Below are 25606 nucleotides of genomic sequence, written 5' to 3'. Positions count from 1 at the left end.
AAATACAGCTATAAAGCCACGAATTTGCCAGGGTGGAAAAACAGAGATTAAAATTCCTGCGAGTTCACCAGAGATCTTCTAAAGAAGACAGATGAAACAAGAGTGTCATTGCTTTGCTCTGTGCGCTGGGAGAAAAGTGTGTTATTAAAGCCCTGCTACTGTGACCTCCTGACACTCATTCAAATCACTCAGGGTGTACCCTATTTGGCCTTGCAAGCACACTGCATTCTGTGTGGTGACAGGAGCGGGAGAGTCGCTTAGAGTATAAGTGCCATGTCATATACTGAACTCCTATCAGCTGACAAACGAAATTATGACACAGGTTCAGGCGGCTAAAGCTTTCAAAACAATTCTTTAAGGAAACAATCTCCAGGCACCTTGAGACAAGATGCCGGGGCCTTAAAAACCTTAACATCAGTGCGGTGTAGTGGCCTTGGTTTTGTCACCCTCTTTATTTAATGTGTATCAAGGTGAGATCCTTCCTTTATCCTTATTTACTCTCATTTATCTGTGTAAACGTATTTACGTCATCAAACGTATTACCTGTGCGCCCTGATGAAGGTAAATAAACACAAACTAAACTTTTATTTGTTGATCTTTTTTAAACATAGGTTATTAAAACTAATCAGTAATTAGTGACTGAAGTCATTTTTTTCTTACAGCTATATCGTCCATCCCTAGTTACTGTACCTATAAAAACTAATCTTCCCCAATGGAAGTTTTCCTCTTTTCTTGCTTTTCTACATTCAATCATCATACATTTAATTTGACTTTTTGACAGCAATTTGAAGTAAAAACTCTTTCATGTCAAAGTGAGAACAGCATTCTACAAAGTAATGTCAAACAATTAAATGAAGGAAATGCACATTAAGTGAATGAAGAAGAATTCACCCCTCTCAAGTCAGTATTTAATAGATTCACCTTTGACCGCAATCACAGCATTGTGTCTGTATGGAAAGGCGTCAATCAGCATGTACATGTGGACGCTGTGATTTTACTCCAGTCTTCTTCACAAAACTGTCAGATTGCAGGTGAATCTGTTTTCTTTGTTCTCCACTGGATATTCATGAACTTTGAAATTTTCTTGACTTATGTCCTGACCTGTGACCTTTTAATAACTCTTTCATGGATCAGAGTGTTCAAGGTGTAGTTGCATCCAGAAGTACTGATTCACCAGCAACTAGACCTTCCAGATACGGGTCACTTGAGGGACTTTCAGATGCAGCACCAGTTGGCTGCACCTGTGTTGAATTTGTCAAAGGGGTGAGGAGATATGTATTTACGTATTTGTCACTCTCTATTTTTAATTAATTGACATCATTTCATAAAAGTCTGCTTTTAATTCGACAAAAAGGACTTCTTTTTTTTTTGTAAATTCTTGTCAAAAAAAGCCACATTTGATTGACCATGACTCAGTGTTAAAAAACCAAAAAACCAAAAAAGGAGAACCCTTCATTTTGAATGCTTTTTAAAGCACTGTATAATAAATATTAGAAATTAAAAATGTTATGGTGCTGTCTGCTTCATTTGCAAAGATGATGACCTTTAATTTTTATCTGCGTGACAACAACAACAAAAACAACAGTAAAAAACGTATTTAGCACTCTGCAGTGATTGCTTCACATGGAACGGCTCATGTTGTTGTCTCAGGCCATCACAGACAACATGTGCCATTGTGTGAGCCAAATGTAAATGGCACGGAAACCACGCCCAGTTGGCAAGAACTAACAATGTGCCAGTTGGGTTTGGAGCTCACCCTACATTTGCTGAAAATATCATATATCAGAGAGTGACGTATGATTAGCGAAAATGAGGCCCAGGTGTTTGACTGTAAAGTAATGGCAGTGATGCAGAGCTGCGCATCAGGTCGCCTGCTTTTACCAGGCCTTGGAAATCAATCCTTGGTCCAAAGAGTGAAGCAGAAATAACTAAGTTCGACCAGTTGAAACAGAAGCAGACTGCCTCCTGCACGGATTCCCCCTCCTCTGATCGCTTAGGCCTTCATATTAAACTGGGACTTTGGCTGGTGGAGACAATCATACATCACTCTCTAACGTATAGAGTTTTGAGAGGAGATTTGGGAGCTTCTAATGCTCTTGTTCTTGCTTTATCTTTTTCAAATATAATGTTGCCTTTGAGTCTCCCGGGAACAGTCGGCAACACTCTGCATCCCACGCCTGTATGTAAAGGAACGCACAAGAGAAGTGAATGGTTCTGTTCTCATGATAAAAATTCCACTTTATCCATCCAAGCATGCCTCAACATTGAAACCCTCTTTGACAGGGTGGCAGCAACCAGAGGGATGCAGTATTCATAGCTTCTGTCTCCAGGAGCGCAGATAAACCCGAGCTATACTTAGAAGCTCAATGTGTGATTTGAAATATGTGATTCCTCACAAATACGTCTTTGCCCCCCTATTGTCACCACTGAGGGAGGTGCATTTGGCGCATTTGCTTTCTGTGACAAAACTATCTCCCCTGCACACTCTGAAATGTGCTCAGCTCTGTTAGCCCGCTATTACTTGACTATTAGGGTGCTGCTCTTGGGGAGAGATTTATTGGATTCGGAGAGTGCTTTACATGGCAGCTGCCACAGTGTGCTTTCATTTGATTTCTGTGCAGCAGACGCACACAAAAAAAAAGTTTCATTTTTTGTCATCTAGTTTGAAAGAAATGGGTCTGTTAGCTTTGCCTTTGGCTCTGTTGTTTTCATCAGATTAATAGTGATCTAACTCCCACATTGTGCAGGAAGTATAGAGGCGGAAAAAAAGAGATGAAAGTACCTATTAAAAAAAGTCCTACTGTGGAAAATTAAATACAAATTTTGCTCATTCTTTTCATTTTATTTTTACGTGTCTTCATCACTCATCGCCCCATGCACGACACCAGTGTATTGATCTGTAGAACAAGAGTCACAGCTTCATCTGTCAACATGTTCAGTCTGTTGTATTTATTTTCAATCGGTTGGGAACCTTGGCAAATCCCTTGAGCAGCAACAGGGATGTTCAACATCTACATTATCGATGTCTTAATGCAGTTTAGACTAGAGAATCTACATTTGGATTTCATTCTGAGTCACGGTTTACAATAAGACAAACTGGTGACAGTCGATACGGTCGATTATTAGCTGCTTTTAAATAAACACAAACAGTATAGCGCGGTGAAATGAAAGACTTCTTGGTGATTCGTCATCTGAGCATGTCTGCTGCCTAGTTTTGAGTAAAAAGCATTATAATGCACTTGAATTGTCATACTGTCCCCTCGTTATGTCCGTCTCATTTGGCACATTTAGGACATTCTGATTCAAGCACTTAGGAACGACTGCACTTGGCTCCTTCACAGCAAAGCTCAAAGGGTGCTTTTTGTGTGTTGATGTTGTAAACTGTGGTGCGACATGAAAAATTAGTTCAAGAAAAGTGGGACACACACAAAGCCTCGGCTAGTGCATTTATGTTTATTGCTTCACTGCCTCTCGTGCACATATTTCTTATCTTTCTTTCCCTGGGAAGGAAAAAAAAGAGAAAAATCTGTCTTGAATTAGAAATAAAGGCAACACCAGGATAAAGCCACACCGTTCCTTCACCCTTACAATCATTCAATCATTAGTTGCACATATGTTGGCAGAACCTTTAAGGATTTGGCCATGAATAATTCACATTGTACATAAATGCAGTGGGGAGGAGATGTGGATTAAAACTCTATATTCCTGGAAACTGCAGAAACGAATCAGTATGAACGTGCATTTAACTGCTGCAACACTACATCTGACTAACAGTTCAATTCTGGGATTCTTCAACAAAGCTGTTCTCGCCGAGAGAAAGATATTCATAGTTTTTGTTGCCCGTCTGCATGCAGTCTGTATTGATTGATTTATAAATACATGAATCTCATTTGAGATCATTTTCAAACAACAATGACGCCATGTGATTAGAGCAGTGCAATACAAACACAGGAGAAATATGCTTGTGAATCTTTAATCTCATTATTATACCACGATGACCTCTTTCAAGAGTTGTTTTGTCCCATTCTGCATTTTCACTGTTAGATGTTCTCTCCATGTTCCCATTTAGCCCAGGGCGGCAACACAGACTGTTTGTTAATGGAATCTACATTTTGCATATGTAAAAGTGTTAATGAGTGAATACGAATGGGCCCCAATATCTCGGGCTCTGGCGGAGCGAGCTAATGGACAGTGTCCTGGAGAGGGGGGAGAGGGTAATGCAGAAAAGGGGAATTAGCTTTGAGGTGGGTGTCTGATGTCTGTTGCAGAGATGGGATGATGCAGATAGCCTTGTATATAGAGTTACAATGCACGTAACGAAGCTCTGTTGTGCACCCCCTCTCTGCTCTTTCCCCCCTTGTTTTTGTCGTCCGCCTCGAATCTGACTCATACCAGGGACATTTCACACAGAATTCATGTGACACCGACTCAAACAATGATGCATCTGCAGTGATTTGTGCAACATTTGCCACAAAAGGTAGCTCTGTACTCTTACCAGGAAGCTATGTTCTGGTCTTGTCGAGCACAGATGTTTTCAGACTGCGAGGCAGAGTTCAGGGCTGTCGGGGGGTCAAGCAGAGATACTGTGTGAGATGGAAAGCAATTAAGGAATTAAAACCTTTAATGCCTGATGGCCGCAATTCACATCAATGTGCGTGTGCAACTTTCGGAGTAAATTCTGAGCACATGGAAATAATATGCAGATTTTTTAGATTCTGTGCTACTTCCACTTCGTGGGAATCAGCAAGAAAAGGGCAAGGCAAGTTTATTTGAATAGCATCTTTCAACAGCAAGGCAAGGGCTTTACATAATATGTAAATGGCATTAAGGCAAGATATAAAAGAAGTGCAAGGCAATATAAAAGAGATAACATAACCAGACATAACTTTTCAAAAGAGTAAAATAAAAGATGAAAATAAGTCAAAATTGTGTAAGGCTCACCCATTAGGAGAATACAAATCATCTCATTGCAATAAGAACCTATAGAACCGCCGACTGATGAGAGGATAAAAGACGCTTCTTTACTTGAAAACATATTTTTTTAAACGTCAACATGATAATAAATAAATATGCGCCACAAAAAACCCTCTCTGCTAACTAACCGACTCCATCGCAACATTATACATCCCAAGGTAATATGTAATCCCATCCATGTAATTTCCTGCCTTGCAAGTACTCAAAAAAAATATCAATTACACCTCAATTTCATTACATTTTCTCCTCCTACCATATACTGAGGTGTAAACAAACTGTTTTCCTCTCAAATACCGTAACCAGTGAGTCATTGCGTTTAGAGGATCTGTCACTACTCCCCTTGGCAATGAGGACAGGCTTTTCTTTGCCACTGCCTTTATTGTCTATAAACCACAGTCATAGTCATCAGTTTGACGTCAATAATAATTAAGCTCCAGTTTCTTTTGTGTTTCAGCAGAAAACTGACACAGAAAATGTCAGTGTGATGGAAAAATGATACGGCGAGAACTGAACGCTGCAATTCTCTACTCTGATGGACTGCTCGACTTAAAATGAGACAATAATGTTAAAATGACAATTACTTATAAACAGCTGTGCACTGAGTCACAAGAAGCGAGTGCAACAATTTCTACTTTTGTTGGCTGAGAGTTTTTCTTTCATTCTTTCTTTTTTTTCTAAGCCTGTCTTCGAGAAAGTGTGCGAACACACAACTAATCTGCAGCAGCAAATATGTTTTGAAGGGAACAGTGTTGGCTGGATTATGTTTTCTATTAATATAAAGAGGTAATGCCGTTAATTAATGGGCAATCTGCTGAGTTGCAAAAATGTTAAAATTGAATGTTTCAGTAAAACGTATTCAGCCCAAAAAAATATCCAGTCTTGCAGCTGTAGCATTTCTGAACTTTCTGGGTGCATTTTGGCAACAGCAGCAGTTAGTTAATGTTGGGGACAGATCTTTGTCTGGTTTAATACAGAAAAAGTCTGTAGTGACTTTACAAAAAATGTGTTTGTTATTGTTTAACTGTAAACACAACCTTTCCCTGAACCTACCTCACTTCCCTAAACCTGAAGTACAGATGTAAGTCTGGATGTTGTCAAAGTCTTGCTCTTTGTAAATTTACTTTTCACTCTTGCCAACTCCCTGCAAATTATGGTACACACAGCACCTAATAAGAGTACATACTTTTTAAAAACATGACCATGATTCAATGTTGAAAAAGAAATAAAAGAGGAAAACGTCAAAGAGAGGTAAATACTTTTTGCAGGCACTACAATTGTACTTCTTTATTCTCTCTAAAAAATATTGGCTCCGAAAATAATTCCAGTGAGTGATTGCATTTGTTGCCAATGAAAATGTAAAAACAATCTCCGACAAGCAGGTGAACTTAACATACACAGTGGAAAAATCTATTATGGTGAAAACACACCAAGTGAACATGACGCAAATAGGAATGAACAACAAATCCGAGGCGATAGAAAAACCACTCATGTATTTCGAGCAGACCGGCCCACAGACACGCAGGCAGTGTCACGCTCGCCGTACTGAGGACTTTATCTCCATTCTCTGCTGTGATCATATTGGCCTTTTGGGCCTAAGTATCTCCTCTGCTGAAGCATAACAGCCAAAACAGCAGTTCCCTGTTGGATTAGGACATCACTGTCAGAGAGTGCCCAGCTCCGCTTTGACGGACTTATTAGCAGAACGTGTGTCACTGTGAGGCTCTGCAGCGGCGACACGATGTAAAATCGAGCAGTGTGTCTCGCTGTGTTACTTTGGTGCTTCACAAGATGTTCAGAAAGACGGAATAAAACAGCAAGACATGGTATCATCATATCATAAAAAAAAAGGTACAAAGTAGAAGCACTTGTAGCAGCAACTCCTGTCGTGATTATTTAGTGTTCTTGAGTTGAAAATGTCAATTCTTTGGCTGCATAGCTGTACACAGTGTAAGACAATCGCAGATGCAGATATTAGCTCCTGTATCTTTGGGCATTGCTGAAAAGGTTGCGAGCAACCAATCAAAAGACTCCTGTTGAATAAAGAGCTTGATTGTAGGAGACACTAATCGAGCAATTCAAGGCATTTACTGCTACTTATGTAAACTCCAACTATAAAGATGGTCTTGAAAGCTATAAACAATCACTGAAATGTTTTTCACACGACTTGAGAGCCGCATTCTAGCTGTGAATGAGGGTTCATGGTGGGAGGATGTGGATGTATGGGGCTGTTATAATCACTGTGATGTCTTTTTGTTATAGTGTGAAGTGAAACTCAAGCTAAGACTAAAGCCAGACAAACAAAACCCTTTTTATAGCAAGGCAGTTGCTAATTATTGGCCGTGTTTCCTCAGAAACAGTCTGGCTTTGTGGGAGTTTGCTTGTCATTCTGGCTTGCTGGTGGCTGGCGAGTAGCCAATGGCTGATTCAAAATTTAGAAATGCTGCCGGCAATCTTTGATCATTTGGCAGAAAGAAGATTTGTACTTTTTAAAACTATTTCACAGGCACTTCCTATGTGTCCCTCCATTGTTGCATTTAATCTTTTTGCAGCTCTCCAATACTTAGTTAAATCTTTAAGAGCAACTTCCTCCCCTACAAGGCACTAAACTTTTCCATGTTTGTAACAAATTTAAATAAATTGCACTCAGTTAATATGTCAGAACAGAATGTGTTGTGCTGCTGAAAAAGACCCCTTATTCAAAAAAAGCTAAAACCTTTACAAATAATTGGCAGGAACGATTAAAAAAAAAAAAGGAAAACCTTCAAAAATCAAACCATAAAGTACTCTTTCTCCGCAACTGTCATTTGAGGGCAGAGATAAAACTGAATAGTTGATTTGATTCACAGTGGCTTTTTATTAACAACCACACATGCGCCAGAAAAAATGTAATTACCTAAAAATCAGCCTCACTTTTACCTTCAATTTTCTTTAAGCCAATTTAAAAGGCAAAATGTGTGAGATGCCAACCGGTGAGGCAGCTTAATCGGCTATTTACTGTTGCAGACATGATTCATTTTCTGTACAATGCAAACATACAGGTTTTATTCATTTGACTTTAATAGAACTTTAACACAATGGTTTTCGCTCACTAAAAAAAAAAAAAAAAAAAAGCTTTTTTGTCTCCTTAATTCTAGATGCACTCCAGTAAATACAGAGCCTACAAATTAGTCCAATGTGCACTTCCATTTTAGTAAAACCTTTATAAAACTTCAGCTCTGTCAGCTGTCAGTGTGTCGTGCACACAGCAGCAGGGGACTCTGGTCGAGTGCAGAGGAAACTGGAGCTCCTCCACATCACAGTGAGCAGGGAGACGGTTGCTGTATAGATTGTGAAATTTCCCCTAACTCCTACTCTCTGCAGACAGCTGATGTTTATCTGCTCTGCCCATCTGGGCCTTGTGACTAAACATCTGGTAAAGCTGCCACTGTGCATGCAGTGTTTCACAGAGTGATGACAGTGAAGGGGCACAGTGAGGGTCCATTCCTTTCAAAAAGATCTTAAGAGGCAGGGAGGACTTCATCGCTCAGACTTCAAGTCTCATTCTTAAAACCTCACTCAATTACCAGAGTGTTGTCCAGCCATCCAGACATTTATGTGGTTGTTTTGTTTAACTGCGTACTTCTAATAATCACGATAGTGGTTTCATTAGTTTGCAATTACAATTATGATTGGATGGCCTGATTTGAAATAAGAAATTCTTTGCCTGCAGCTTCTGTCTTCATTTTTTCTTGTATTATTATGATCTCAGGGTAAATTATCACACAACATCATTATAAATACCTACAAAGAGAAATGCAATTGTCGAATTAAAAAGCTATTTTTGGGCCACCATGCTGCAAATCCGTCAGAATGAAGCACAGAGAGCTCCAGGGGATCATTATGGTCTGTATAACATGGACCGTTTTCCTTCTACATGGTGTTTTTGTCAAAAACTGTCTGTTATTGGTGGTTAAAAAGCAGGCATCGCTCCATCATCATTACCCAGACTCCCCTTTGAACATGTTTGCCAGTTTACTTTTCTACCTGTTTGTCTATTTTTAGCTTAAAAAAAAAAAAAAAATAAATAAAATAAATCAAGCCTGTGTAGTTACCCTTTCCTCTCCCTCTTCTCTTCTAGGCTTTCCCCTAGAATGAGATGTTATGCAGTGACTGGTAGGCTTTCATCCATTATGGATGCTGTGTTTTAGGAGGATGATCTGTGCAGAGTGATATAAATATCTCCTTTTGGTTCCCAGCAGGATGGGAGAAGCAGCACAAGACAGGCCACTGTGTAGTGTTAGAGGGAGGGCATTTTCATTATTTGATTCCATGTCCAGAGTTAAAGAAAGCAAAGACTCGCACGTGACCAGCAGACGGCGTCGCTGTCAATAATTCATGCACCGTGGCAAATCTCCTGACACCTCCACTTCAGTGGGATCTACACATACGTACTCAAAATGAGAGAAAAACATGTTGTGATAAGAAAGAGCCATTACTGGCAGCCACTATACTTCCATCCCCATTAAAATAATTGAAAAAAATATCACAGCTTCAGAGTGCAGGGTTTGACAGCTGCTGCAATGTAGCGCAACTTTGTGATCCTGAAAGAATTTTTGCCCTTTCTGTCCTCTGGTACAGGCAGCGCCACAGCAGGGGGCTGTATGTTAGCATACAAAAGCAGCATAAAGTAAAGCCTGGCAGATACTCCGTGTGTGTGTGTGTATCTGATGGTCAATTGAGAGAGGGACAGCTGCAGGCCTCTCCCACTGTGTCCAGATCCATCAGTCTATTAGTCTGGCGCTGTGGAAGAAGTCGGCCCACTGTTGAGAGAACGCACACAGACACACACACACACACACACTGTATGTACATATTTATATAAATATATATGTTTGAGTGCAAGATGCAGAGAGAGAGAGCACCCAGCACCACTGTTGATACAAGGGGAAGGAGAAGATACAAGGGACTGAATGTTCAAAAAGCTGATATGTTAATAACTCAAGGGATATTGTTTCTTTGATTATCAGAATCCTGTGCTCTTAATTTAGCACCGTATTTCATAACCTTTTGGTGAAACACTCTCGAGACGATCTACATGAAGAGAGCGCTGTGCAGTTATGAAGCTTATGGAATGGTGCCAAGCAGCAGCAAATCAGTTATGCTCAAGGCACATAGAAATAATTCATTGCAGTGCTCTGAAAGCAGTTGAGGCATGGGTGCAACACAGAACAGATTTCCTGTGCAGCGCACTGGGTCCAGGTATTCTTTCTGTTTGAATTTAAGGATCCAGAAACCACACTGGAGCTTCAGCTGGCCGGTGCAAATGTGCTGTACAATTAATTGAAATGGAGTGCATGACATTGCAGTGAGTCTCAGGTCCACCGACTCAAGTAGGACTTTGTAGGAGATTCTACAAAGGAGGGAAAACCTTCACTGAGACTCATACAAGGCAGAACTCTGCATAAATGAATCTTCACTGATACTGGATAAATGGTATTCCGTTCGCTTTTCCTTTCCTTTCTTTTAATTTTTTTTGTTGTTGTTATTACGACAGAGGTTGCTCTTTCCGCTGTTTCTTTAGTGTTTCACACTTCTCCTCTCTCTTTGCAGGAACCCACTTGCTCGCCTTGTGACTTTCTGCCTCCTTGATGGACCAAGAGGAAAGCTAAATGCACCCGAGTGATTCTGGAGCACCTGAGAAGAGAGGCAAGCTTCCCACCTTTGTTCTTGCCTTATGAGAGTGCTCTCTGTGGACTCCACCTCAGCACTCTCTGTACTGTTTAGTTACCGCATGTATCCACGGCTCTCAGGTGTAGGAAAAGAGTGAAACACAAAGAGGAAAGAAGAAAGGCGAGGAGATAAAGAGAGCGAGGCTGCATAATTAGTATTACTGGGTTTGTGTCAGAACTAGAAACCATGAGAAGAGACTTCTGAAGACGACCGTGCTCTGAAAAATATTGCGGCTATCCTTCAGGACAATTGTATATGTGTGTGCGGGTATATGTGTGCACACCTCTTTCATTTTCAAAGGACTTGAATTTGTATTTGGATGCGGATTTAGCCTTTCATTATGACTCTGCGAAGAAGCTTTGAGAGAGCGTGGATTGGCTGCCACAGAGGTGTCTGCTGCTGGGTGTTGCTGCTGGCTTGTTATTTCTCGATTGCACTGGCAGCCAAACCCAAAATGCCAGGCCACACGCACCTCAACTCAATACGCATTGATGGGGACATATCTCTAGGTGGGCTGTTCCCGGTGCACGCGAGGGGGAACGATGGCAAAGCCTGTGGAGAGCTGAAGAAGGAGAAGGGGATCCACAGGCTGGAGGCCATGTTATTCGCCCTGGATCGTATCAATAATGACAATGAGCTGCTGCCTAACATCACTCTGGGGGCGCGCATACTGGACACCTGCTCCCGGGACACCCATGCTCTGGAACAGTCGCTGACATTTGTTCAGGCATTGATTGAGAAAGACTCGACTGATGTCAAGTGTCTCAGCGGAGGGCCGCCCATCATCACGAAGCCTGAGAGAGTGGTGGGAGTGATTGGTGCGTCGGCCAGCTCCGTGTCAATCATGGTCGCCAACATATTGCGTCTCTTCAAGGTCAGTTTCTCATACAGCATGCACTTACTTACTTTACTTTTTCTCTTCGGCATTTTCTAATCATGACTGCAGATTTTAATTATGTCATTGAATTCCCTGCAGCACACAGTACTCCCTCACTTAAAAACAATACCGGCTAAAAGCAAACAATGTATTTAAACCTTATACAGTTTTAATATCCACACACCGTAAGCAGAGGTCATTTCACTGGAACATAAACATACAAAACCACATACATACACTCAGCACATGTTTTTATCGCCTTCCTTATGACCTTATTATTTTCCCCACGAGCTTGAATTACATTAGTTTCAGACGTTTCTCCCACTGTCCAGAAAACTAGGCGCTGATCATTACACCATAATTCTTCTCACTAATGACATTAATTAGCCAAGAGTCCTCAATCTTGCCTTCTTCTAATTAATTCAGGGAAGCCATGCATGGCACCACGAGTTCATTGTGCTACTACAGAGTATAGCATACAAAATGAGCTGTTGGGTCAACACATGCAAATACAATGTGCAAATGAGAACAAAACCTAAACGCTATACTGCATGACGGGACTATTTTAACACCTGCTCAATGCTGCCAAATCAAACTACCACACATCTGAACTAATGAGCATCACGACTGCGTCAAAGCAGGTTGTTTTTATTCACAGTCCGTAACAGGAAGAAGACGACGGTTATGTATGGTTATGTATGGTAACCTTTGCTCTTTGAACACAGGTGGGGAACTCTTTTCAGTTCCTCATGAGTGATCACAGACTAACAATGTGCATGTCAATCTGTGTGAATCCCTTTAACCCTTCCAGGGCTGAAAATAAAGTGTATAAGTGGCTTATTTCTGTGTTCCTAATCCATTAAGCAAATAGCGACTAGTGAAGAGGAGTCGGAGAACGGAGCCAGAGCTACTACTCTAATTGCGAGTTATACTACATACATGCTTGATCTCTTAAAAGCGCCCGATAGAAAAGTAGAGCACCTACTGTGACATTGATTCAACAATATCTCACCTGTCTACCGCCATTCTTATACTCATGCTACCTACTTAACAGAGAGCATGAAGATAAATAGTACAATATGCCACGTAAAGTAGTCTGGCTGATATGTCACAAATCGCCTGGAATAAATGTTGCACTGCAAATCCTTGGTGCCTCTTCAGAAAGTGGTGAAGGAACCACATGTTCCAGTCTTTTTCTAGTCCCATGCTCGCACCAGTCAAACAACCTTCGCCATCGTGGGAATGCACAGTCTAATTATCCTTGGTGACATATCTCACATGGGAACTGTCTCACTGCACAGTACTGCCGAAGAATGCAGTCTGCTTCCATATGTGGATTGGTTGGTATGCTGCCCCAACACCTCATGACACCTGACAACATCTTCTCAGGCAGCGCATGACTCTGTTTCATATATGCACTGAGTTGTAGGAGGTGTTTCCCGCAGCAGTTCACCATCAGCCTCTCTGCTCAAGCAAAGTCATGACACCGATGCGGCTCTTAGCACAGAGCACCAACACCAAAAAGCAAGAGTTGAACTACGCAAGACTGCCAACTAACTTTATGCGGAGGGCAAAGGTCACAGCAGAAAGAGCCCACGCACATTTCTTAAGATACCGTTTAGCCATGTACAAAGGGAAGCCCAAAACCCTGGGATGACTCCTACACCGCAAGCTACTGCACAACTACCCAACACCAAATGTTCCACCACATAGAGCTGTTGATGCTGCCAGGACTCCTCACGGAGGGCACATGAACCGCCAGAGGAGGGCCTGTCCACTCACAGACTTGTGAGATGTCTTCACACGGCTAATTGGCAAGCCTTTGTGTGGACAGAATTTCGCCAATGAACTGTTGTGTGTTCCAAATCGCACGCCAAATCCTGCAGTGAGAACAAATTATTTAGCGTTTTCTCTTTTTTTTCCCTGCTCTAAAGGGCATAGCGCTGCACCATCCAAGACTCAGTGTTCTTGGTCAAAGAATAAATTTTGTGCGAGTGTAATGCAACTCAGACTCTGATAGGCTTTAGATGGACCCAAAGGGTGGACAAATTATTCACCCTCTAGGCTCAAGCCAGACTATGCAGCAATCCTTTTTGATGGACAAAGGCCTTAAAGGCGTCTGCCCAGTGGGCTCGAACAACCTCCTTGACAGGGCCTTGAGAGCAACTTGGCAAATCCCATTGAGGGCAAAAGGAGACTGCTACAAGATGCTGTCACTTCACTCCAAGCATGAAACACTATATTTAAAGATATGGTTGCTAAAAACCACCTTTCTCCAAAGCACTTATAAAAAGTCTTTGACATTTGGAATTGGCAAACAAGTTTGTGTTAATTTTCTCACCTACAGTAGGAAGTTATCTTTACTTGCAAGCGTCAAATGGCTGAACCCAGTGCTAAACACAATCCTATAAATCTGCAGTCTGTCCTTTCAAAAGACACATGGGTAAAAGGTATTGGGAGCAGCCATTAGCTGAGCATAGTATGCATAATACAGCCCTCTTGCAGAATAACCATGAGCTGCTTCTGAGTCCAACTCTTTGCACCAAAAGTGGGATCAGCTAGAAGGAGAGAAAAGGCTTTTAGGTAATGGAATATGTGCACATGCATCCGCTTCCAGTGGTGGATTGTTGAGCAAAAAAAACCCAGGGTGTTCTGTCTCTGAACAGTTCACATCATTTAAGATCTAAAAAGTATCAGGAAGTCGTGTGTCGGCAAGGGACAGAAAAAAAAATCTGACACATTTCAAGGTTGTTTTGAAACAACAACATGGCATGGCAGTACACTCAAAGAATAATAAAAAAAAAAGGATGGTAAACAGGCCAGTTGATTATAGCTCTGCTACTTCACAGAAAAGAGAACAGACTGAAGGAAGGCAATGAATTGTCCAAACTCAAGTTGTTTGCAAACACTTCTTTTTTGAAAGCACACTGCGGATCATCTCCGAACAGAGAAAAGGACAGCGAATCTGCTCATACAGCTAAAATCTGACAACTGCTTCAACAACACAGTCCAAAAAAAAAAAAGGAAAAAACATGGACATTTGAGTGTGACTGAAGTGAAAATAATGTATGAAACAGGCACAGCAGCTAAACATGGGATATGTTTCTCTTTGGTTCCTAAAGTTACTTAAAATGCCAAGGAGAAAACATTACAGTAGTGACGAATAAGAAGAAAAGGCAGACACCACAATGGTCGTAACCCCTCAAAGTTTTTTTCTGTTTTTCATATTTACGTCTGTGGTATTTCAAATCAACATTGTGGAGAACTGGAAAGCCGTAAAAAGCCTTTAATCAACTTATCTTCTGTTTTGTACTCGACAGGCGGAACAGTTTTTCATGAATCACGCTGATAGGGAAACAAGAAGCCATGGAAATGTGATTTGTATGGGGCCCGGAAGTGGCCCCAGGTGAAGAGAATAATACAGGGTTTAATATTTTGAATTATATTAACACTACATCAGGTCACAAGATGATATTACATATGCATGAGGTAGATGCTGTACTCATATTTCAGTGAACTGTAGTGCAGCAGATACATATTATTCCATGTTGTGCCTTTGTCTCTAAAAAAAAAAAAAAAACACTTTCAGGATTTCAGCTTTGTGTGAATAAATTTAATAACGTGAAAACAAAATGTTCCCACAGTGATTAATTTCGCTTCATCATATCTACCATCCATCATTCTCTGTTTTACAACCCCGCATTAAATTTGAATTTACTTGACTGCATTGTTTGCATTTCTGTTTGATGTAATTATGCGGCTATTTTGTCAAATAAGACGTTTCTTAATGGAATGAGGCCTCTGAGCTAAAATCAGTTTGTTGCATTTTTGTGAGGGAGACACTGCGCTGCAAGGCAACACGCTACTGTAGAAAGAACTGGCAACACATTCAGAGCCTCCACCACTGTTAAAGGGCAAACTGGAGGGACGGTATCGAGTGTTGGTCATTAAAATGGCCAAGGTTTTTAGTGTCTCTCTGTGCCGGTGGAGATGCATAAACTTTTTGGTGACTTTGTGAAGAAAGTCATGTTCATTCTCTGGCACGTGTCCAGCGGCATTGTGGGAGATGCAGGTAATTACTAACTGAAGCAGAAGAAGATGAGTCAGGTTGAGGGAGAGTGGGTATACTCAAAAAAACAAAAACAGAAAACAAATTAAAGATTTAGATGTACTCATTTTACATAACAAGTAAGAATATTATAGGTTTTTCTTAGAAACACTATAAACTTTCACGGTGGCCTTTTTGAGCATGATTTGAATTTCACACTTCTGAATATCAAAGTTTAAATGTCAGTAAGACCCATCAGGAACCACCGTGCTGCTTGCCAGGATATTGATTCACAAGTAAAGTTAAGGTTGTACTTTCTCACAGTACATCTCGATAGATTCTGGCTCTTTTCTCCATCATTAAAGTCTATATGAAACCATGTGTCGGATTCCTCTGAGTAGCAAAGGAAGGCTTCACTGCTCACTACACTCCTCTCAAACTATTTGTTTTCCTCACCTGAGCTGTTGCTGTGAAGCCAAACTAATAATGATGAGTCTTTTTGGCTTGTAGCACAACTTGGTGTATGAGCTACTATGTGCTGGTCAATAGCTTCATGTTGGGAAGTTGTTTCTCCTTTTTTGCTATTTTGCTAAGAGTTGCTTCATTATTACATTATTACTTGATGATTTAATACACGGGGCTGCAAGGTGGCGCAGTTGGTTAGCACTGTTCCCTCGCAGCAAGAAGGTTGTCGGTTCGCGTCTCGGTGAGGACACCCAGGATCTTTCCGCGTGGAGTTTGTATGTTCTCTCCGGGTTCTCCGGTTTCCTCCCACAAGGTCCAAAAACATGTTGAGGCTAATTGGTGATTCTAAATTGTCTGTAGGTGTGAATGTGAGTGTGCTTGGTTGTCTGTCTCTAAGTGTAGCCCTGTGATAGACTGGTGACCTGTCCAGGGTGTCACCTGCCTTCACCCTGAGTCAGCTGGGATAGGCTCCAGCCCCCCGCGACCCTAGTGAGGATTAAGCGGTGTATAGATAATGGATGGATGGATTTAATGCACACAAAGAGCACCGAATTAAAAGCATGCAACCTGAACGTATGCACGCCGTTATAGTGTTGAAACCAACAGTGTTTTCCGTTTCTGTACTTGCGATTGTTTCTCAGCTCCTTATGGGCTTTTCCTTATCCTCCTCACAGTCTTAGAGTGGCTGAGGGCGAAGTGTTTGCTCAGCACTTCAGAGCAGCCAGGATTCCGTCCCCATGGTGTGTCATGAATATTTTACTATATTGTTACGTAATTTACGCCCAGGGATTGGGGTTGAAAGCTCCCCCTCTGCATCCCTTCATCAGCGGGTCCGACTCTTGGTCTGTTTTCATCAGCTGGGTCTTTATACTGCTATATAAGCAGGAGCAAAGTGCACCAGCACTTGAGGTAATTAGTGGTTGCTTGCTTATGATACTCAAGACAGACTGAGGGTAATTAAGCCCCCAGGCTTTTGATTGTATCTCTTGTACGTCACTGAAAACAGCTACAGTGACTGGCTTGAGCGATATTGCTGCGGCAGTCAGAAAATGCAGGAGCATGCACTGTGGTTCAGGTATCGGAGCCGACTTGCTGAGACAATCATAAGCTTTCAGACAAAGTGTGTGTGTGTGTGCAACTTCCACACAACAGCTCTCTAAATTAGGTACAAGCAGGCACAGTCTGTCTGCAGGACTAAGTCTTTCCTCTGTGGAGAGGTGAGCTTGGAACTGCGGAGATGGATGGAAAGATGGGAGCAGAGGTGGTAGCTGGGTATGCTCTAAGCAGGAAGAGGAGGGTTAACTAGTTGCCTGTTGTGCTGTCTGTGAAGCAGAGACCTTGCATCCGCCTCTCTCTTCCCTCATTAGAGACAGAGGCAGAGGCCCTTAGGCACGGTGCCTTACTCCCCCTCAGCATTTCACCGTGTTCAGACAGGACTCTTATTGGATTACCTGATCAGCCTACAGTAAAGATACGCTGAAAGCTTCAGAGGCTCTCAAAAATATGCACACATATTGCTTTTTACTTTCACTTGTTAATGGCCCATCCACTCATCAAGCCATAGAGGCAAATATCTCTTTCTGTCACTGTCAGGCCTGGGTAAAAATACAGCAGCATTAACATAAAATGTTGTTTTTTATGCTGCATTAATCAGTTGTGTTACGGCCTGAACTGGCTGTTAGCCATAAAACATAAGTTATTATGGCAAATGTTTCAGCAGACAGTTATCTATATACAGACACGGAGCAGGATTATGATTCATTTGCTGCCATTTTTACAGGTCATCTTAAGTCCAATAGTCGCTCTCTTTTTAGCTAAGTTTTGTTTTCCACCAGCTCCAGAGGGAAATATTTGGCTCTTTAGCTACTAAGTGCTCCACTGAGATCACCATTTAGCTGCTAAATCTGCTGTTACGTTGTGTTTATCAGAGCACTTCTGATGCACAGCGTTTAAGGGTTTGTCATGCCAGAGCCCCATTTCACATTACTAAAAGTCATTGGATCCACTATTCAGATAAAAAATGTGATTAGTGTGTTAAACTCTAATATCTTCTGATGGAATGGATATTTATATTCATTTATAGTGTGGTCAGATATCCCCTGACTGACAATATTAACAGTAGTCTGGCCAAATCCTACACTCTGCCTTGTTAGCGCTTTATCACATCCGGACAGTCCCAAGGTACAACTCGTCACCTTCACAGAGCCTCAACATCCTGGGACTCGATGGTAATTGAGGAGAAACGGGTTTGGACAGGAGAAATGAGTCTGACTAAGCTCACTCCCATTCTGTTCCAAGTGTAATTTGGTGCACACTACGCTACATTAGTTCATTCTCGCAGCCCATTCCCTGAAACCCACCCACCTATACCCAACAAATCCCATGTACTGAATTCCCTGCATCCAGAAAGTCTGACCAACACAGGCGAACAGGGAAGCGAATCAAATAAATGCCTTAAAAAAACACAAGCAGGAAGCAATTGTTTTCAGTGTGTTCACAGACCAGTGGGCTTTCCATGGTTTCGTTTGTGCCCCTCAACTTGACTTTTCACAACGGAGCGGGCCAAATCCATGAAGCTGTCTTTCTCAAGGCCAGATTGCAGACGTCCCTCCATCTACCATGCTCTAGCAACAGAGCAGCAGCTCCTTTAGTTCAGGATTAGTTCTGACTCAACTCACTTTGCCCACCCAAGCTCAAGCGGTCAATTCCCAGGACAGTCATGAGTGAAGGCTGCCCAGAACCTTGCCTTTTATTCTTGGCAGTATTTTATCCTCTTTCTCCTGCTGTTTGTAAATCCCTCTGCCGGCAATCCAAACCACTGCTGGTAATCGCCAAGCGCAGTGACAAAAAGCTACTGTGTGGCTTTCTCATCCTGTGCATTCTTTTTCTCTATATGTTACGTTTCAGTCAAATTAATTACTGGCATTTAATTAGTGCACACTAGCAGGCCTACAGAGGAAATGCTGGCAGGAGTGGAAAATGTCTTTTCTTTTTTAAAAAAAAAAGCACAATTCTATTCTGCTGAGCATTGTTAAGAAAATTCTAAAATACAAGACGGACAACGAAGGAGCGCAACATAAAAAACAGCAGGGTTTGCTTATGTTCTTTGTGCTGAAGCTGTCACTGCACCAACAGCGGTTGCAATCTTCCAATTTCTAACATTAGGATGAGTCTCCGCTTGCCCACTCTGACTTTTCTATAAAAGTTTACAAAACCTCACATCTTCACAATAGAACCCAACAAACAGAGCGCAGCCATCAGATAGCTGTCTTGAAAAGAGCGTGGGATAAAAGGCTCGGAGCTGTCTCACCTGCATAATCTTACCATCAACCCACCGATCCATCACTGTCCTGCTGTGTGAGGCTGCACTGCTTAAAATTTACTCAGACTTTAACAAAGGTTTGAAGCTGCAAAGATGAGGAAACAGAAATCGTTGAGCAGCTCAAACAGCTTTAAATTAAAAGTGATCAATGGTGCTGTGACAGCTTCTATATTGATTGCGGGAGAGGGATTTTTTTTATTATTTTTTTTTATTTGAGCAGTCAAAGTGACAGTGTCATCTATTGGGAAAATGAGTGAAGTGAGGGATCGGTTATTTATTCATTTCAACACAGTAGCTTCTGTGCACTTCTCTTGACAAATGTATATAAAGATGTGAGCAGAAAAAGGTCAATATAATAAAATTTTCATAAGGCCATTGTAAAGGAATTGTTCTGTCAACCTAATGCCAGGCGATATCCTCAGCCTTCCCTGCAGCAGGGACAGAGAGAGAAAGTTTGGCCGCCTTCAGGCTAAGCAGCTTGGACATCATCCAGCCTTCAAGCACATGAGACAACACGGAGGCTCCCATGAGTCACTTCTGTGTCACACAAAGGGACTCGCCTTCTGGTCAGAGGCACTTGGGATTTACCATGAAAAAAGAAAATTCAAGATATAATCTTGTAACTATAGGACTGGGGCAAGTTGTAATTTCGTTTTGCATCAAGCACTGCGATATTATAAAGTGACAGTCATTGTGAATGATATCGTTTTCCTGCCCCAAATAGGAAAAAAAAAAAAAAAGCCATTTTCATCCATATGTTACTCAAAAAGGAATATTCTCTTACTTGCTCCTCCTCTGTGTATTCAGTCGGCTTGATCGCCCATAAAATGCAAAACAATGCGCTGCGTTTTCATGGCAGTGCACTGAACGGAGTAAGCAAGTGGGAAGTGCTTTTAGAAGAAGCAGTGCAAAGTGACATGCTTTGTGAATAGACACCTCAAAACCACATCTGTTTCTGGCACGAGGTCAATCTGCTGCCACTTTTAGCGATTCTGTCAACAAAAGCAAACTGAATTAACTTGAAAAATACGTGGCGCAATGTGCAATAATACGTTAAGACCTCTCAGTATGGCTAATATGTAATATTTCCAGTGAAAAAAACATCTAAATATGTACCTTTGATATACAGAGATGAGTTTTTAATGGTTTAATCAACAATCTGAGAGCAACTTTAAACCATAATCCAACCATTCTGACTAAACCCTCCCTTGAAAGCTGAAGTTTGTTGCGTTTAGAGCAGGAATATTGGTGATGCAGTCTACGCTGATAAATGGTAATACAAATTACAATAAGTGATTTTTCCAGTACCTGTCCACAGCTGCATTGCATGAAAGGTTTCTTCCCTCAACACAATAAATCCCTGCAGCCATCTGAAAGCAGCAGCCGCATATGTTGATAAATCTACAGCCTTTCATTTGAGAAGTGCTGCGGCAGAGCACGGTGCTATTATACTCAACCATCCGCTGCGTTTACCTTCACATGTGTCACACGCAGACTTCTATAAACTAACCACATTCAGTGCTATATACATTATGATGAGTAATGTCAATGCTGCTATCATGCCTCCTTTCCATCCTTCTCTTTAGCCACGGTCTTATTTTATCTTTTTTAATGACTGACGGGGCAACTTTTGTTGTGTCACATTTTACAGTGTGATGTGACCATTTATGATGTGCGATACAGTGGAATTAAAAAGGGAAATGGCTCAGATTGATGCAGTCATACAAACAGCTTCATCAACATGTTTTATTATGCTGTCATGCCCTGTCTAGGCGGGAAAGAGACGCAGCATGAAAGCGACCCATCTTCCCCAGGTCCCAAACAGCCACCGAGGCAGACTGTTTAGACCTAATAATAGGAGTATTTATTTACAACATATTCACAGGTCTGAAGAGCGGAAGTCGTCTTCAGGGTGCACAAAGGCTGTCGAAAGAAAACAAACAAGGAAACTGAACCCAAATCAATAAACCAAAATACAATACAGTCGTGACTTCCCATTCTGACCCTTAACAATCCAAAAACCTCGCTATCCGACAGGTTTTTAGGAAAAACGAATGGAACCCATAAAAAATAGCCTTGACATACTGACAGCCGTGGATTCCGACACCGACATGACATTTGATGTCATAAATAATTGTCTGACTTCACAATCCAACAGATTGGCTACATTCAGACTGCAGGACTTAATGCTCAATTCGGGTTTTTTGTGAAATAAATGCGACTTGTATGTGATCTGCTTTGTGAATGTCTTACCACCCAAAAGTGTCCCGCATGTGCAGAAGAGGACACAAAACAACGTCACACGCAGCGAGTGTGCTCAGTCTTTGCGGAAGTAAAGTAATGGTGGAGCACATCTTGCGATTTAAAAACTTTTAGAAAAACTTTAAAATTGTCCGCCATTCCCCCGCCGCCACCGATGGTGAAAACAGAAGTGTGACCGCTTTCCTAAATTAGCATAAGCAGCAGCTGCTCCCCCACTAGTTATTATAACAACTATTAACAATAAATATTAACAACAAATTTCCCTTCAAGCATCAAGCCCTCCTTGTATCTCGACATCCGTCTCGACAATCCGACAGAAAATAAGGTTTTACATTTAGTGTCAGATTATCGAGTTACGACTGTATTTTATCTATCTATAGAGTGTAAATGGGACAAAATGAGGTACAACAATATGCTGTCCACCCCTACGAATGCCTACAGGTTAACAAAATCAACCACATGGCAAAAAACTACAGGTGAAGAGCCTGGATGTAAACGTGGCTGGCAGGAAGGAAAGGGAGGTGGTTGATTCACAGTGCTTCAGCCACCTTGACTCCTTTTGTTGTGGACTGTCATTGGCCGGGAGCCAATCATCTGCAGGCCAGCAGTTGATCCACCAATTGTTGGCTTGTACTTGCACACTACAATTTGCATACAAAACCACTCTCACACCTGGCACACATCAGACACGCCATACTGGGAGGCAGCACAGACCAGTTACATACTCCCTCTCCTAAGAATTACACATCCCCCTATGGTGTTTGATTCAGGGAGTATTTGTCTGTCTTATGATGAATTTGCAGCTTAAAGCCACTAAACACTGCCTGGAGAATTCTCTTCCTATTCTCTGAGCTGCTGTTTTCACGTGTGATGACCAGTGATGTAACTGGCTGAGACAGAATGTATCACCACACCTGCTTGCAAACCCTTTTGTATGCAGCGCTGCTACAAATACATGAACCAAAACAACAGGTGTCTTGGAGACGCCTACACAGTCTGTACACGCAGTACCAGCTACTTTGCACTTGTCGGTCAAAATTGGTCCCTAACGGTATTTAAAACCCACCACAGCAAGCTGATGGTAACAAACATGCACTGATATCAGCACTAAATATGAACGTCTTTGTATTAAATACAATCCATCAGCCAGACTGAGACTCTCTATATTAGAAAATATACAAAAACCAACATCTGTGCAATAGCTACAATTTGCTTTTAGGGATGTTTAGAGTGTCACACTTCTTAAAATCAAAGGAGAAAACACTTTAAAATGCAAATTTCATTGATTTACCAGTTAGAAGTAATTGAAAGCCTTTAACCTAATCTTAACTAATGCCTCAAAATATGTTTAAAGTTTGCTCAAGGGACGTAATTTAGGTTTCTTTTAAAGTCTTAGCTCCATGTGATCAGTAGCGAATTGATTAGCTGCAGAATATGTGCTCTGGGACACAAAGGTGTTGGTTTTACATGCCAAGAGAAGCAATTACAGGTTTGTTGTGCTCTCAAAATATTGAAGAATACACAAAAAAAGAGCAGAAAGCAACATGAATTAAATGTTTTTATTTACTGTGACAGCTGATATGTGTCGGTGCTAACAGGCAAACAAGGGATGAGGAAAAATAACTAAAATATAGCGGAAAGTATGACAGCAGTACACTTTTCATCGATTCAGCTTTTTAAAGCCGCTTCAAAACATCCTTGGGTTTTGATTTCTAAAGCTTTAGTCCACATGTCTGATGTTCTTAGGCCAGATGGTCCCACTAGTCTCATGAATGTGTTTATATTTTCTTTTGTAATACCCTTGAGCATTCCCAGTTTTGCATTTCATCGCCAGTACAAAGGTGGAGCGCTGCCTTCCAAGAAAAACACTATTTACATGACTTTACAGTGACTCCCATTAAATGAAATCAGTTGGTATCTAAAGCCAATGTCCAGACAGACTGAAAACAGAAGCCAGGCATACAGTACACACTCTCCAAATATTTGCACGCATCCACATTGCCAGCTGGCGAAGGGGGATCAATTCTCATTTACAGGCTGATTATCGTCTCAAGAGCCTCCTCACTTGGTAAAAACACAATAAATCCTTAGAGACTAGCTGTCTGTTTGTCACCACCCCATCACCTTGTTTCTTTAACCTACGATCATTAAGCTATCAAGATTTGAAACCTTCCATTACAAACAGACACCTGCATATTGACCCACTGCCTTCAAGCTGGCGCGCCAACATGCCTCATTTCCTGACATGTTTACCTTGCCCTACTGTGGCTGAAAGTTGCTGTTGGGCTTCTCCAGTGCAGAACTGGAACATATTGCTATTGATTCATCAAAAAGCATTGATATTAAAAAAAATAAAAAAAAGTCAACTTGTGTTTTTTAGCCCAAAGTTTCAATTTGTGCAACCAATATTTCAAGTCTTGTTGATACCGGCTTCACGTCTTGCCCTCCCTTTTCCTTGCTTACATAATAATGATAAACAGCATTCCTGCCCTCTGACTCCTCCGAGGATCATTTCTGAACTCCAGCGCTTTGTTATAAAATGCTGTGTCAATAATAATTTAGTCTACAACTCTGTGGATGATTGAGTGTTTAAAATTCTGCATAATCTTTCTACCCACGGGACCAGCAGACTCTTCACATGTAGCTGCATTTATCACTTCTGACAAAAAAAAAAAAACAGTAATAAAAATAGAAATAAAGAAGATTAATAGTCATCTCTCACGAGGCTGCTTAGCCACAGAATCTTTGTCAAATCCCGTTCTCAGGAACCAGCATTTTCTATTTCATGTCGAAGCACTGTTTTGTATCCTAAGGTGCTTTGTATTAGTCACCGCTGATCTGTCTCATGTAATACCATTTGTTCCACTTAAATATGCAGTTTGCCCTGTGATGTAACATATCTTGTAGGTCATCTTATCTAATCTTAGTCGCACTACATTACAGATGATGGTTTTGCACTCGTGGCTGCCCTTCAGGTGTTTTACTGCTTGACTCGCGAATGTAAGAATTCGTCACGAGTCGAAATAATATGAATGTAAGCTGGATAATTGCTTCTATAACTGGGCGCTGTTGGATGACCCTTGTCGAAAATGCTGAAAAGTTTCCTCCTAAATAAAAGCGAAGCCCCAAAATGATATGTGATTCCATTCCAATGAAAAAGTCTTCTTGTAGCTGAGAAATGATGCTGCAAGAAGGAAGTAACATGATGTTACTATAAAACATCTAGAACAGTGTTTGGGGTAGATGGATGGGTTAACCAACATCAAACTCTTTTGAATACACTAACCATCCATTTACTATTGTAACCATCATCAAGCAATAGTCATCTTAAAAAAAAAAAAAAGCTTTGAAATCTATAATATGTCCCTAAATTCAAATTTCGACCTTAACTGAACCAAACCATGTTGCTGTCACATCTCAAAACAAATGCTATCTCAATGTTACTGTGCAGCACCTTGAATCTGTGCTCCGAGGTATGAAATGTACTGCATAAATTAAAGCACCTTGCATCTTTTCAGCAGTGATTTGGAAAGTGATTTTGGGAAGGCACAGCTACATTGCACTGTCTCATTGATAGTGGCATCACATCTGATTCTAGGTGTCAGGAAGAAGCAACATAGTTTTTTGACAATGTTAGATATATCACAGAAAACATTTTTAGTATGTTTCCTTAATCCATTTCTTTAATGTTTCCTTGTTGCATATGGTTCTTAATCCATTTTTACTTCTACAATGTTATTTTGCATTTTTAATTTTCTTTCCACGGTTTTGTTTTTCTGAACTTTTGATTCTACTGGCACCTTTCAAAATCACTACAAGTTACTATTATATTTCCTGATCTCTCTCCGCTATGTTTAAGACTTGGTGTTAGGTTTTGGGCACAAAAATGGCTTGGCTAAGGAGAGATTTGTGTTAAAATATCCACCTGGGTAAGGCTGGGTAAACATCA

General features: G+C 41.2%; 1 protein-coding gene across 1 annotated transcript in view; it reads left to right on the top strand.

The window, feature by feature from the left end:
• Window positions 1-25606, top strand: part of LOC103355290 (metabotropic glutamate receptor 4-like) — a 190808-nt gene that overhangs the window by 46835 nt on the left and 118367 nt on the right. The window contains exon 2 of the mRNA XM_008279031.1: window positions 10564-11557. Coding sequence (XP_008277253.1) covers window positions 11024-11557 — 534 coding nt within the window. The 5' untranslated portion in view covers window positions 10564-11023. The remainder of the gene's footprint in view (window positions 1-10563; window positions 11558-25606) is intronic.

This window comes from Stegastes partitus, unplaced genomic scaffold, assembly GCF_000690725.1.
Source record: "Stegastes partitus isolate 25-593 unplaced genomic scaffold, Stegastes_partitus-1.0.2 Scaffold4, whole genome shotgun sequence".
In the NCBI taxonomy this organism is placed as follows: domain Eukaryota; kingdom Metazoa; phylum Chordata; class Actinopteri; family Pomacentridae; genus Stegastes; species Stegastes partitus.
The sequence above is the reverse complement of the archived record's forward strand: the minus strand, read 5'-3'. Positions and strand labels throughout refer to the sequence as shown.